This window comes from Carettochelys insculpta, chromosome 14, assembly GCF_033958435.1.
Source record: "Carettochelys insculpta isolate YL-2023 chromosome 14, ASM3395843v1, whole genome shotgun sequence".
NCBI classification, from domain to species: domain Eukaryota; kingdom Metazoa; phylum Chordata; order Testudines; family Carettochelyidae; genus Carettochelys; species Carettochelys insculpta.
In genome coordinates, this window is record NC_134150.1 from 38,174,448 (window position 1) to 38,189,153 (window position 14,706).

The 14,706-nt window shown below is 42.4% G+C and overlaps 1 protein-coding gene across 2 annotated transcripts in view; it reads left to right on the forward strand.

The window, feature by feature from the left end:
* The window catches only part of LOC142020552 (rifampicin phosphotransferase-like), an 81,946-nt gene extending 71,563 nt beyond the window's left edge, over positions 1-10,383 (forward strand). The window contains exons 31-37 of one of the 2 annotated variants that reach the window (XM_075008512.1): positions 28-185; positions 1,685-1,820; positions 3,055-3,146; positions 3,305-3,432; positions 3,991-4,170; positions 7,251-7,325; positions 9,660-10,383. In XM_075008512.1, the coding sequence (XP_074864613.1) occupies positions 28-185; positions 1,685-1,820; positions 3,055-3,146; positions 3,305-3,432; positions 3,991-4,170; positions 7,251-7,325; positions 9,660-9,715 (825 nt within the window). In that variant the 3' untranslated portion in view covers positions 9,716-10,383. The remainder of the gene's footprint in view (positions 1-27; positions 186-1,684; positions 1,821-3,054; positions 3,147-3,304; positions 3,433-3,990; positions 4,171-7,250; positions 7,326-9,659) is intronic. The other variant, XM_075008513.1, reaches the window with a different exon arrangement.
* The last annotated feature ends 4,323 nt before the right edge of the window (positions 10,384-14,706 follow it).

Sequence of the window (14,706 nt, forward strand, 5' to 3'; positions counted from 1 at the left end):
ACTGAAGTCATTCATCTCTTTGTATAGGCAGAGTTGCGTGCTAAACCTTGGGCTGATGACCCTGTCCAGCTGATCCCGCTTATTCAGAAAGCTCTCGAGCACAACCCTGTTTCAAAGAGGAAAGCCCAAACATCAGTGGAAGAAGCCATTTCTGCGCTAAAAGCCCCAGTCACTGGGTTAAGAAAGTAAGTCAGCCCAGTAGTAATTTCAAAACAAAAACGCAGTCCAGTAAAAAAATCAGAGAGTGCATTTTTAATCATTTTTTGTTTATTGTAAAGGATTTTGATGAAGTGGTTCAAGTGGTTTTGTTTTGTTTTGATAGTATATAGACTAGCACGGCTATCACTCTGTTACTATTCAGTAGTAATTTGAGTGTGTCCTATGCGAAGTGATACAAGGGAATGATACTTTTTATTTATAAAAGAAGGATGCTCTGTGCTCTGCTCTGGAGCAATACTACGTTCTCTTCTGATTGCTTCCCCTTAAGAACTGTATGGTATAAATCAGGGCTGAGCAATAAGCAGCCAGTGGGCCAGATGCAACTCACCAGGGTTAGCCCCTGATAGGTTGCCGGTGCTTTATTTAACTGCATATTTGCAGGTATGGCTGCTCACAGCTCTCCCTAGCTGCAGATCACTGTTCCCCACCAATGGTAGCTGTGGGAAGCAACGCCCCAATTTGCACTGCTTCCCACAGCTCCCATTGGCTGGGAACATTAGTGACAACCAACGGAAGCTGTGAGCAGCCATATCTGCAGATGCACAAGTAAATAAAGTGCTGGCAGTCCACCGGGGGCTAACCCTGGCAAACCACATCTGGCTTATTGCCCACGCCATTGTAAGTATTGATATGAGTCACAACATGCTAACTAGAGTATAGCAAAGGTTTGTTAAATGCTATTACTTCATAAAATCAAAATTAGATGTACATTGTTATGCGGCTTGTCATATGAGAATCTAGGCTTTCTTGGGGAAGGTGCTACTGTTCTACCTCATGTGATGGTGAGTCCTCCCTTAAATTTCTGTGAGGCTTCCTGGCTTGTGGTTACCCCCACCGAGCTACAAACATGGACTACTATCCAGGAAGAGGCTCCAAATTAATCAAGCAGTTTATTAGGCCAGTTGTGTGATTCAGTTTCTACCATGATCTGCTAGTGCCAGTGTGGGATGGGACTACTGCAGGAATATGAGGGTGTTGCTCTGGTTTTTACAGTGCTATTACAGGTTGAACCTTTCTCATCTGGCATCCCTGGGACCTGACCAGCATCAGACAAAGGAATTTGCCGGACAATGGGAGGTCAGTATTGCCTAGCAGCATTACCAACACTTCTGCGGCTTACTGGGCTCTTAGAAGACATTTAAGGGTAAATTACAGCTAAATAACAGCACAGAACACTGAGAACCAGGACTGGTGGCTGTAAGCAAACTTTATGGGACCACGGGAAATTTGGCTATGTCCCTGATAAGTAGTCACCCAGCTAACCAAAATCATACCGGATTACAGGTGTTGCTGGACGAGAGGGTGCTGGACTAGAGAGGTTCAACCTATACTACAGCCTTAAATCATCACTTATTGAGCATTTCCAGTACGTGTCGGTTTGAGAATATTGATAAACTGATTTTCTGGAACAAAGCCGACATTTTCTTTTAAGCAAGTCTGGTAACCCGATGACTTTGTTTCTCAGGTTTATACTTCCATTTCTGGTAAGAAAGGCCAGGGAAGGGATTGTCAAGCATGAATATTCAAAGGAGTTGGTTATGAAGGTTTCTGCTTTATTCAAGACAGCATACTGGGCTCTGGCTAAGCATATGGTACATGAGGTAAAATCTTATTTTATTCCTTCATGCCAGGGCAAATACTAAAGGGAGACTGCCAGGTTAACGCCTCTGTGTGTCAAACATGCTCTGTGTTGGTCTAACTCTGCTCATATCAAAATCAGGAGGCAATTTACCAATTACTTTAATGGGAACTGAGCTAGGCCTGTGCTGGGCGCTTTGGAACACATCAGCTTAAATTTAAAGCTGTTGACATGTATAATTAAAAAAGGAAAAACATTTAATTGACTGTTCTCCATTTATTCTATGCTGCTGCATTTTGCTTGAGGTATAAAATTAGACTGATCGTTCTAATCCTCATAAGAACAAAGATAATGCTGCTGTGTTTGAATTTCCAGCTGTGCTTGATATTATTTGTTGAATAACACAAACCGTTTTAATGAATTCTTTTCACACACAGTAGATTATGAATAAATACATTTTAATCCTAAAGTGCTTGATAGTACATTCTTCTAACTATTAAACACTTGGGCTGTGTCTACACGTGCACGCTACTTCGAAGTAGCGGCACTAACTTCGAAATAGCACCCGTCGCGGCTACACGCGTTGGGCGCTATTTTGAAGTTAACTTCGACGTTAGGCGGTGAGACGTCGAAGTCGCTAACCTCATGAGGGGATCGGAATAGCGCCCTACTTCGACGTTCAACGTCGAAGTAGGGACCGTGTAGACAATCCGCGTCCCGCAACGTCGAAATTGTGGGGTCCTCCATGGCAGCCATCAGCTGGGGGGTTGAGAGATGCTGTCTCTCCAGCCCGTGCGGGGCTCTATGGTCACCGTGGGCAGCAGCCTTTAGCCCAGGGCTTCTGGCTGCTGCTGCTGCAGCGGGGGATTCATGCTGCATGCACAGGGTCTGCAACTCGTTGTTGGCTCTGTGTATCTTGTGCTGTTTAGTGCAAGTGTGTCTGGGAGGGGCCCTTTAAGGGAGCGGCTGGCTGTTGAGTCCGCCCTGTGACCCTGTCTGCAGCTGTGCCTGGCACTCTTATTTCGATGTGTGCTACTGTGGCGTGTAGACGTTCCCTCGCAGCGCCTATTTCGATGTGGTGCTGCGCAACGTCGATGTTGAACATCGACGTTGCCAGCCCTGGAGGACGTGTAGACGTTATTCATCGAAAAATTTCGATGTCGCCACATCGAAATAGGCTACTTCGATGTAGGCTTCATGTGTAGACGTAGCCTTGAAGTCACTATACGTCCAATAATCTTTGTTGTTCCCAACAGGGTTTCTTGCCAGATGAGGACTTGTTGTTTTTCCTAACCCACTCAGAGATTGGAGAAGTCCTACAATATAGATCAGCAGACTTTGTCGTCAGGTGAATTTGGTGTTTTTGTTTCTTAGAGCTTCTAAGCCTATGTTTGCTTCCTATGCTTGCTAGTGCCTGAAACATACTTTGAAGTTCATTATGTTCATGATAATACTTTGACAGGATACATTTGACTTCTAATCCTTCTTTTCCTTTCTCTTCTGCAGGGCAAGCAGGAGGAGGAGAATATTTGATCATCAGATGGACTTAAAGTTCCCAGAGGTGAATGTGGGCAGACCAGTTCCTTTACAACTTGATGTGGGTGTAACTCCAACAGCTGGGCCAATGCTTAGTGGTAAGGATGAGGAGAAGTCTACAGAATGGAGAGTCTGAATTAGTAGTTTGTAAAGATTCGTAGATTTTTGGGCCGAAAGAGACGACTAGGTCATTGAGACTGACTCTTTTATAACATAGGCCATACAATGTTTCCATTTATTTCTATGTTGTGCCCAATAATTTGCTTGGCTAAAGCATATCTTCCAGAAGGCCTCAGAAGGTTTCAGAGGTAAATGACATAAAAAGAGCACGGACTATACATGAAGTTATGCTGGTAAAAGATGTGAACAGCCAGTAAGCAAAACCAAGATATTCACTGTAGGATTTTCAAAAGCCTTCAGCATTTGCTCACACATTAATAGGCACTTTCCTAATCATTTGAGTAGGAAGCGTGTCCAGCCACCACAGTGTACTTTGAAATGGGAAGAGTGTCAGGATTGCCAGTCTGGGACCTGGAGTATGAATCCCATTCATTATGCTAAGCATAGACAAAAAAAACAGTTATTTAATGATTTAAATTTGTCTCTTTTCTGTTATAATGTCTGCTTAATGTTTCTTTTGCTACTTTGGGCATCAGGCATAGTAATTAGTCATGGAGTAGCTGAAGGAACGGCCCGTGTGTTGAAGACAATTCAAGAAATTGGCCGTGTTGAGCAAGGAGATATAGTAATTGTGGCAACCATAGATATTGGCTGCACTTCATGCTTTCCACTGCTTGGAGGCTTAGTCATGGAAATTGGAGGAGTGCTGTCCCCTGGTATGTATATGCATGAATAATTCATAACCACTGATTTGATCAATGAATTCCCACCCCTTTATTTTCTGTGAATTTTTTGAGAGCAAATCCCAACATTCTCAGAAAGTATCCATCATTCACAGTGATTTGTGGATTCTTTCAGAAACTCATTTTTGTTCCCCAGATCATATTAGAACCAGTAAGGGCGAATAAGCAAAAATTTTTAGTGTCAGCCATGTGGCATTTTTTCTGTTCTCTAATCAGACAATCCTGTAACTAAACGCAAGAAGGTGAATTGCACATTTTACAACCCAAATTTGCTTTCTGTAATTATTTGACTGCTCCTCTGTAGAAGGTATTTCCCGTGCATGTTTATGTTAGTGAAACTGGAGTGCTCAAATGTTTCAAAAAGCAATGAAAATTCACAAATCATTTTCCACTTCGGGCTCCTTTAGCCAGTCAGGCAGTTTTGAAAGAGTCAATTGTTTCTAGTGGAATTTCATATTTTACAGATTAATCCCATTGATTATGGTAATATTCTCATTCACAAACTTGTAACATTGACCATGCTCTCTGTATTTGCTCAGCTGCAGTACAACAGTTGAATCTGTAAGTGGACCTTGCAGTCTGTATCATTAATTTCTTCTGCATTCTTTATATGTGAAGATTATCTGCATTCCACCATGGTGTTTGTATTCCTAGGTGTTGTTCTTTGTGTATCAATTCTGGATTTTATTGGATTATTACCTTTCCTGAGACACCCCCTAGTGCAGCATCTACTCACAGGAGTTTTTCTACCTCTGTAGATACACCACCTCCCCAGATGACTTTAGCTGCCACATTGATGGAAGAATTTGCCTGTTGACACAGCTGCACCTACATTTCAAAACCGGAGGGTTTTTTGGCCTAGTGATGTTGCTGGGGGCAGAGGGATGGTGTTTTTCACACCCCTGACCAGCATAGTTCTGCTGGTATAAATTTTAAATATAAACCAGGCCTAACATGGCACCATCCCAACTACTTATAATGTCTGTGGTTTGAATCAAACTTCTAGCAGAGCTCTGGTTAGAACCTATTTAATGTGTACAGCTTCATTAGTCAGGCAACTGAGCACACATATTACTGGGCTTCACTCTGTTGCTTTTGGCGTTGCCTTTAAAAAAACCAATCAGAAAACTCTGCAATGCAATGCAACCATTAAGACCTTAATTGCACCACGTATGGAAGTTCAAGGTTATGATTTTTATAGTAACAATTTACTGACATTGTACATAAGGGAGCCTCAGTCCAACTGGCTAATTTTGAACCTGCAGTTTTGTGCCTGCAGTGAGTTGTGGGTATAAGTAATAGTGTTTTGATGTCTGGCTACCTGATCTAGAGGCATAATCAAGCAGTTTAGATGTCTAAATGATATCAGCTGTTCCTGAAATGCACTGCGGTTGAAGGAAATATGGGTAAAAAATTAGATGCCCTTCAAAAAAATATTTGGCTGATAGTAACAGAGAGTAAGCCATGCTAGTCTATACACTATCAAAACAAAAAACAGTCAAGTAGCACTTTAAAGACTAGCAAAATAGTTTATTAGGTGAGCTTTCGTGGGACAGACCCACTTCTTCAGACCATAGCCAGACCAGAACCTGGTCTGGCTATGGTCTGAAGAAGTGGGTCTGTCCCACGAAAGCTCACCTAATAAACTATTTTGCTAGTCTTTAAAGTGCTACTTGACTGCTTTTAGTTTTGATATTTGGCTGATACTGTGTTTGAAATCACATACAGTGATAATAAATCCATGCAAAGATGTTTTAGTTACAGGATGCTGTTGAAATTTTAAAGGTCTGCTTCCTAACTTTAATGAGAGTAAAATCTCAGTTGTATTGTTGAATCAATGTAGATCTTTCATTTGTATATTGGTTTCTCTATCATGCAATGCTGATCGCTAGATAAGACTACAAGGAGCAGGCAACTAGCAGAATACTTTTACCCCCATTTTCAGTAGTAATGATAACAAAAGTTAAATATTTGTTTTGATACAAAACTGCTAACTTTTTTTTTAATTCACAAACCAAAAGGATGGATTGCTTTCAGTGGCAAGCTCCTTTCAGTTCTTCTTTTTGATATCTCTAGGTTGTTCTGCATCCACTATGGCATCAAAAGTGTTACTGCAAGGAAACTTGCCAAGAGCCTTGAAAAAAAATAATTTAACAACATATTATGAAGAAGCCCAGAGACTAAATTTGTCTAAGTGGGGTGATGTGTTACTGTGGCCGAGAGGCCATGCAATAAACCAAAGGGAACTTGCATAATTTTTATTAATGAATGTCCATAATATTTCAGTGTATCTTGCTACAAACAGTATAAGGACATCTGATTTACTGATAAGATGGCCCTAAATGATGTCTTGCATTCCATGATAGGACAGCAGTTCACAAAGCTGATAAAAAAAAAGACACTAGAGACCTCTTGTGGACAAACACAGATTTCTTTCTTCCTCTGAAACATCAAGATATACATATCTCATAGAGTTGGAAGGGACCTTGAGAGTTCATCAGGTCCAGCCCCCCAGCACTCACAGCAGGACCTCTCACCATCACTGACAAATTTTTTTTAAAGAAAATCTAATGGTCCCCATGCCCTTGAAGGACTCCCCCTTAAGGACTGGTCTCACAAGCCTTGGTTTAGGAGGCCAATGCAGTAACCACTGGCCTATCACTCCCCCTAATCTGTTAGGAGCCTGTGTATTAATAAAATGTTGCATTTCATTTATAAGCTCCTATGGGATTTTTTTTCCATCTGCATTCCACAGTCAATTGGGATTCTCTGTTTTCCCAAATTTTATTTTTGCCTCTCATGGCCTATTGTTCATCTTCTGAATTGTCATTGGCAGTGATAATTATTCTAATTCATAGGTAATTTGTGGTTCTTTTATTTCCCTTTTAACAAAAGATGGCATTTAAAGCAGAACTCCCTGGGTGCAGCTCTTTATTCTGTCATTATACAACAAAATGGGGCCCATGACTAGGCTCTAAATAAAGCATAACAATGATTCACATAATTAATAATAATCTCTCTCTCTCTCTCTCTATCTCTCTCTTTTGTTCCAGGTGCTGTAGTTGCAAGGGAATATGGGCTGCCCTGTATTATGAAATGTAAGGGTGCAACCTCCTATTTTAAATCAGGTTGGTTTCTATATTTCTTCATTTATACTTAGGACCCTACCAAATTCACGGTCCATTATGGCCAGTTTCACAGCTGTAGGTTTTGAAAATTTGGTGAATTTCATGTTTTCAGCTGTTTTAAACCTGAAATTTCATGGGATTGTAACTGTGGGGTCATGACTCAAAAGGAGTTGGGGGGTGGGGGGATTTGTAAACCTGTTGTAGGGCAGCCACGGGACTGCCCCCCTCCCACCTAAAAGCTAGACTCTGAAGGCAGCAACCACAGACCTTTCTGCAAATTTAAGGAGTTCCAAGGGGTGGCAGTGGGTCTGATCTCCCCTGTACTGTTGGGAGCACCCCAACTAGGGGTTGCTTGCTGCTAGCCCTGACAAGCCTGGGAGGGATGATTCTTGCTCTGTCTGCACATCTGCAGAAAGCACTGCACCCCCTCACCCACCCACACAGCTGCGGGAACCTCAGGCTACTGCCTAGCATTCTGTAGCAGGGTTAGGCACCCTAAGATGGATATGCTCTGGTCCCCCACTCCCTCTACCAGAGCACTGGTTCTTGTTAAGACGATAGGAGCTTTACTGTCTCTGAAGGGCTGTGTCTATACTATACTGAAAAAAACTCAGGCCTTTTCCAAAAGAATGCATGCAGCATCCACATGGCAAATGTGCTCTTTCGATCTGAAATCAGAAGAACACAGCACTTTTTCTGTCCGTATTCTCAGATGATTTTTCGATTCCCATCCCGTTTTTTTGAAAGAGCATGGGGGTGTGCAGGCGCACTCTGTCGAAAGAGTGGATTGATTTTTTTGACCTACTATTTTGTGTGTGGCCGCACTCTTTTGAAAGGAGTTCTTTTGGAAGAGATCTGAAGTGGATTTGTCCCATGAAAGCTCATCACCTAATAAATTATTTTGTTAGTCTCTAAATTGCTACATGACTGCTTTTTTGTTTTGCTTGAATACAGACTGACACGGCTATGTCTCTGTCACTATTCATTGAAAGATCGCTGTGGTGTAGATGTAGCCAAGAAGTGGTGTTCCCTTTGGGATAGGGAAGGTCTACCCAGTTAGAGTGTATGAGGTTGTGGGGGAATTAAAATAGAGCTACAGTAGCCAAAGTGATCTAGGTCAGTGCAGCTGCCCCTTAGTGATGGACAGCATGGAGAGATGGCCCAGGACACTAGGACTAGTCTTCTAGATAGACCCTGTTCACTGCTTGCCCAGCCTGGAGAATCAGGACCTATATCCAGAGGTGGAAAAGGTACCAAGAAATTACCTGAGTAAAAGTGCAACTGCTTTCAGGAGAGTCGGGGGGAGGAGTGTACTTAAGTACAAGTCACCAGTGCCCCTCTGGAAGACTACTTGAGTTAAAGTATGTGTGTGCACGCACACCCATCACATCTTGATTGTACTCAAGTATCCAGAAGTGAAAGCAGTTGCATTTTTACTCAAGTAATTTTTTGGCTACTTTTTCCACTTCTGCCAATATCAGTAAATATTATTTGCATATCATCTTTGTAGATGTGTGCTGACAAACAGATGTGCATGTATACAAACCCCGTTTATACAAAGGTGAGGGTAGCTGATGTGTGAATTGCAAGATTTGCTATACTGGACCCAGACAAGTTCAGCAAAAGAAAATGAGTAAAACTTTTAAAGTGCGTTTTTGCTCATCTGCTCTCACTTTTACTGGTTATTTGGCAGGTTAAATGATAGCTATATGGGAGGAAAAGAAGAAACTTGCTTCTTGGGACCATTTCCTCCTGTTCTCCCTTGTGTCTCCTGCTATTTAGACACCCTCCCTGGGCCTGTCTTTCATGGGACATTGCTAATATTAACCTATCCATCTTGGAGAATGGTGCAATGGGAAACTAAATTGAGGAGAAACTATCCTTTTCCCTTAGCTTTTCAGTAAAATCCTGTTTTACTGGGTTGTAATCCTGCATAGTGTGCTACAGAGAAAGCTCACGGCGTTATTCCAAGCAGGTATAACTTAGGTCAGTGTACCTAGTGTACTTGGTACCCAGTGCTCACCCCATAGCATTCTCCTGGAGACGGAAAGCTGTACATGATCCTTTGTATGTAATCAAAGATGGATGTCTCTTTTTAGAATAGTGGATTAATTCTAGGTCTGGTTAAAACTTTTCTGTCAACCCAAAAACTTTGCAGTTTTGAACCATAAATGTTCTGGTGTTGGTGGTCAAATCCTAAAAAGTCAGGGGTTATTTATCAATGAATGTGGGTTTTTTTGGCTGTTGTTTAATCAACATTTTCTAGAGAAAATCCTGCCCCGCCTCCCTGCATTTTTCCGATCACCTCTAATAACTCGTGGCTTTCTTTTATAGGAGACAAAGTCATACTGGATGGATTCAAAGGAACGGTGCAGAAAATTGAGGAATAAGACTGGTCACAGGAAGGAAAGGGCTACCCATGGAAACAACTAATCTGCTCTTTGGGGAGAATTCCATCATCGACAGAGTAAATCTGTTGATCACTTAGGAATGTTGGTAGAGAAGTTGCAGTTCTTCCTGAGCTAAAGACTAGGTTATCCGTAAGGAATGGCCTCTTGAGGTCTCTTCCAGTTCTATGAGATGTATAAACGTAAAGTGACCATTCATATGCCAGGAATATCAAATTTAAAAAAACAATGGGTACCCCTAGTAATTATTTTGTGAGCAATCCATTGGATAATATTTATTCTTCCAAACCATTCATTCATGAACAAAGAACACATTAGCAAAAGGAATGCCCGCTTTACAAATAATTTGTTGGCTTAAAATAGTTCACCCATGAGAACAAACAATAACAAGTGAAACCGGAATAGTTTTCCACATAACCTATGGAACTCAATGCTGCAAGATGTCACTGTGGTCAACACCTCAGCAGGATTCAGAGAACACCTAGGCTGCGTCTACACTTGGCCAAAATTTCGAAAGGGCTGTGCTAACGGCCAAATCGGAGGATACTAATGAGGTGCTGAAATACGTATTCTGCGCTTCATTAGCATGCTGCTGGCCATGGCACTTCGAAAGTGCCGCGTTTCAATCAACGCATGGCTCGTCTACACGGGGCCCTTTTCAGCTGATAGGAATAAGGGGATTTCGACATTTGCAAGGTCCTTTTGAAAAGGGCCCCGTGTAGACAAGCCACGCGTGATCGAAATGCGGCACTTTCGAAGTGTCAGCTGGCAGAATGCTAATGAGATGCTGAATATTCATTTCAGTGCCTCATTAGTATTCTGTGCTTTGGCTGTTAGTGCCCTTTCGAAATTTTGGCCAAATGTAGACACTGCCCTAGAGTCACAATAGTTAGGAACTATAGCTAGAAAAATAACAAGTAACCTTGGAAGGGATAGAAACACTTATGGCTTCAGGATAGAATCTGATCTCTAACTACTGGAGTTATGGAGGGAACATTCCCTGTAGCACACTACTCTATAACCACCTACTTCAGAGTTTTTTTTTCCTTCCTCTGTAGCATCTAGTGGACTGGCGTAGGTGCACGCCAGTCTAATTTAGTGTGGACTTTCCTTTGTGTCTAAGCAGTTGTACACAAGTTTTGTTAAGTCAGTGGAAATCTGGTATTTCCATTCAAGAGCACAGTTTTACCTAGCATGAATATAACAATTTAATCCCCACGTATATTGCTGTACTTTTTTCTAGTAAGGACTTGTAAGCACTTTAAATATTTATCTTCAAAGCTGGATATCTTATGAAAGAGATCTCTTTGTCAAATGAAATATGCACTAAATTTAGGAGTAATGGGATGACTTTCTCTGGCCATTTTTATATCAGAGATCAGACAGGATAATCCCATCTGGCCTTTATCTATAAATCTGCATGACTTGACCCAGTTTGTGAATTAAGGATAAAAATAAATTTTTATATATCCCTCGGCAGCATATGTCCTTTTGTGCGGAATTCTCCCCCAACACTGAATCAGTATTTATCAGCCTGAACAAGCTATTGTATAATTATCAGATTTTACAGCTGTCAAAGCTTTGTCCTTTGTACAGCAACATCCATAAGCCTAAGATTAAGGGAAACCCGAGCATATTCAAACAGTCATTTTTTTGTCAGTGCCTCATATTAGCCTGATGCTTAGAGGAATCTGCTTTTTCTCTCTTCCCTGTTTGCTCTGCTCAGCTCAGGATACTTTTAAAATTGTGCTGTTGAGCTTTAAAAAAAATTCTTTAGCCTGGTGTGGTCCATGAACTGTTGAGGGGCCCCACAACAAAGCTGGAGGATGTTGGGTATTTTTAAGAGCATTCAAATATGGTCCCTAGCGATATATATATTTTTCCCCAGTACGGTCTTGGATTCTGGCCATCGTCAAAGCCAAATATGGACCTGGAATCTGCTGTCCTGTCCTACTTTTGCTCTGTCTTTTTTTTTTTCCCAAAGCTTTCTCACTGCACTTAGGCAAATCACTAGGGAATATGACTCTGAATATTATTTTAACGGTTCAGCTTATCAGCCAATTAGAATTTTAATTTAAATTTAAAAATACAAGAGCCAATCTCTCTTCACGGTTATTGTCTCAGATAAAAAAAAAAAACAATTGTTTGGTTATAGACTTCATTATTCAATGTTATCATGACTCATGAACTATCTTATTTGCTTTGTGATATGAATGTTTAAATATATTTTTAATTTTTTGAGGTCTCTTACTTTTATGTGCCATGAAAACCATCATGATCTCAGCAGGCTATTTTCCTGTTGTTAAGCCCTGAACACTAATCTGAAGGAAACAAGCCCAGCTCCCCTTATTTTCAAACAGATAAGATTTGTGAGGTTATTAATCACAGGTCCAAATGGCTACGGTGGGAATAGAAAGTGATATACAGTTTTATATAAAACTTGTCAACATTTATTACAGAGTCTGACCATCAGTCCAGTGGGAGCCTTAGAAAGTCATTATGTGTCTGGTGTATGATAAAGAGCGATTTAACTGCATAAACAACCATGACATCATGCTGAACTTATATGTGCTTTCATCTGCCTCCTAATGATACAATTTCTTTTTAGTGCATTGTATTATGCTTTGATTCTTGGTTGGGGGAGTCGTCACTTCTCCGCTGTATCCTTTAATCCACCCACCCTTTTGATAATAAAATAAAATACTATTTTCTCCTAAAATCATTTTTATTTTATTTAGTTCAGGTTTATAGGGATAGATCTTAAGCGGCTATAAATCAGCACAGTTCCAAAGAAATCAGGTTAGGCCAGCGGAGGACTGGGTCCATCAAGTGGAATGTTGGCCAGTCCGTATGCTGGAGAACAGCCACCTCTCCCACCACTAGTAAAACTGAAATGGTCCCAGCCATGATAACATGTAACATATAGCTCCTTATGGCAATCATTCTGGGTAGTGTCCAGCCCATTGAAAGAAGGTGTATTTTATTTTTAATCAGGCTTGCCAATGGCAGGGCAACAAAGCAGGGAAATTGCCCCAGGGCCTGGTAATTTAAAGTGGCCCAGGGCTCTGGCCTCCACGCTGCTACTGTGGCAGAGGTGGCACATGGAGCCCTGAGCCCTTTAAATTTCCACTGCAGTACTCCATGGAGCTCTTAGACTGGCCTGAAGATGTGAGGACAGCACACTCCAGGCAGCGCTGGGGCAGGGGCTGGGGGAGGTTCTGCGGTCTGGGCAGCGTTCCCATCGGCCCTTCCTCTTCCTTCACCTCTCCCAGGGGCTCAGTGTGTCTGTCAGCCCCCTGTTTTCAATGCACATTGTTATTATTACTACTTAGGAGCCCTCATCGTGTGCCAGGCCCCATTGTGCTAGGTGCTGTACAAACTCAGACCCAAAAGGCAGTCCCTGCTCCAAAAACCATAGAATCAGAGTATTACCTGATTCAACCCTGCTGGGTCTCAGATTCACCCATTTACTGGGCGAGCTAAACTTAAAGGCTAATGAAGCCACCGGATCACTTGGCAATTGCTGGTGCAGTAGAATTGGTGGCAGGACAGATTTCTTCTGTTGGGGGTCACAGTCAGAGTGTTGGCTGTTGAGCAGCCTTTGGCCAAGGGTGTTGCCATCTGTCAATAGAACACGGCCATTCCTGTGATGAGGTAATTCAAAACATTCACATACATCTTGTCAAAGTCTTTTCAGTGACCGTTTATTCTGATGCTAAGTTCTCAGGCGAGTTAGTCATATTGCTCTAAGACTTTTAATATTACCGAGTTAGTAGCAGCTTGCAGCATCGAAGCTAAGTGCCTGTCAGTAACAGCGTAGAGGAGCTCCAGTGTGAGCAGTAATATTTGCTGCAGTCTCCTTTTGGGCCATTTTTGAGACTGACTCCCTCCTTTGAAGCACTGTGGGGTCATTGTAAAGCGTTCTGGGCTGGACGCTGACAAATGGCTGTTTTGAGTAGCTGAGGATAAAATATCACAGTGTGAAAAATACCCTGAGAAGACTTGTTTGAAGGGATACAAGACTCGAAGCAATTCTGCAAGCCACAGGCAGGCCCCGGGCTGCACTTCGGTGGATTAACTGTGGCCCATGGGAGAAAAACAATCTCGGAACCAGGCAGAAATGTTCAGCGGGTGGAGAAATTACACGGTGTGGATGATAAATACAGTTTCAGTCATCAGCCCGACAGCCTCAATAAATAACATAGTGATGCTGCCACCGGGTAAACCCTGAGAAAAATAACATCCGTCCCCTCTCAGGACAAAATCCTGGTCAACAGCAGAAAAGAGAGGAGGGATCCCAGACGAAGTGGCAGTCAGCTTTCAAAGACTTTCCCTTTGTCCTGTCCAACTTGCCCACTCCACACGAGGGAAAGCACCGACGAGTGGTGTCACAAAGGCAGATGCACAGCTGTCAATGGGAACGGTAATACATTTTGGATCATGTGAACATACTGGTCTAACTCATTTTCACTGACCACACCACCAGTATGGCTTTACCCTCAAGAGCACTGCAACCAAGGCAGAGTTTCCCCAGGCTGCTCTACATGGTTCTTCTGCTTCATGAGTGGTGGGAGTCACGTTTTTTTGCGGTTCATACGCTGCTGCCCTAAGCCATGTGCAGAGGTGGGCCTGAGATTGCTGCTTTCAAGTTGGCTGCATTAACAGAACCGATGTGGACGGTCTCGCCCAGCACATTGTGTTCTCCCTTGGCTACTAGTGCTCAGTAGCATGGTGGAACTTTTAGACATGTGCAGCATTCCATGTAAACTGAGCTCTTGGGCAGCTGCCCAAGAGAGTCAGATGCTGTCCAGATGATGAGCAGAGCACCCCCAGGCACCCGCAGAGGGGAGCAAGTGTTTCTACTGGTGGTGCACATCCACACATGCCTTCATGCACATAACAAAATTTATTCTGCCCGAGTATGGAAAAAAAACAGAGAACACTAGTTGTGTGTGCTGGAAGGAGCACTGGAG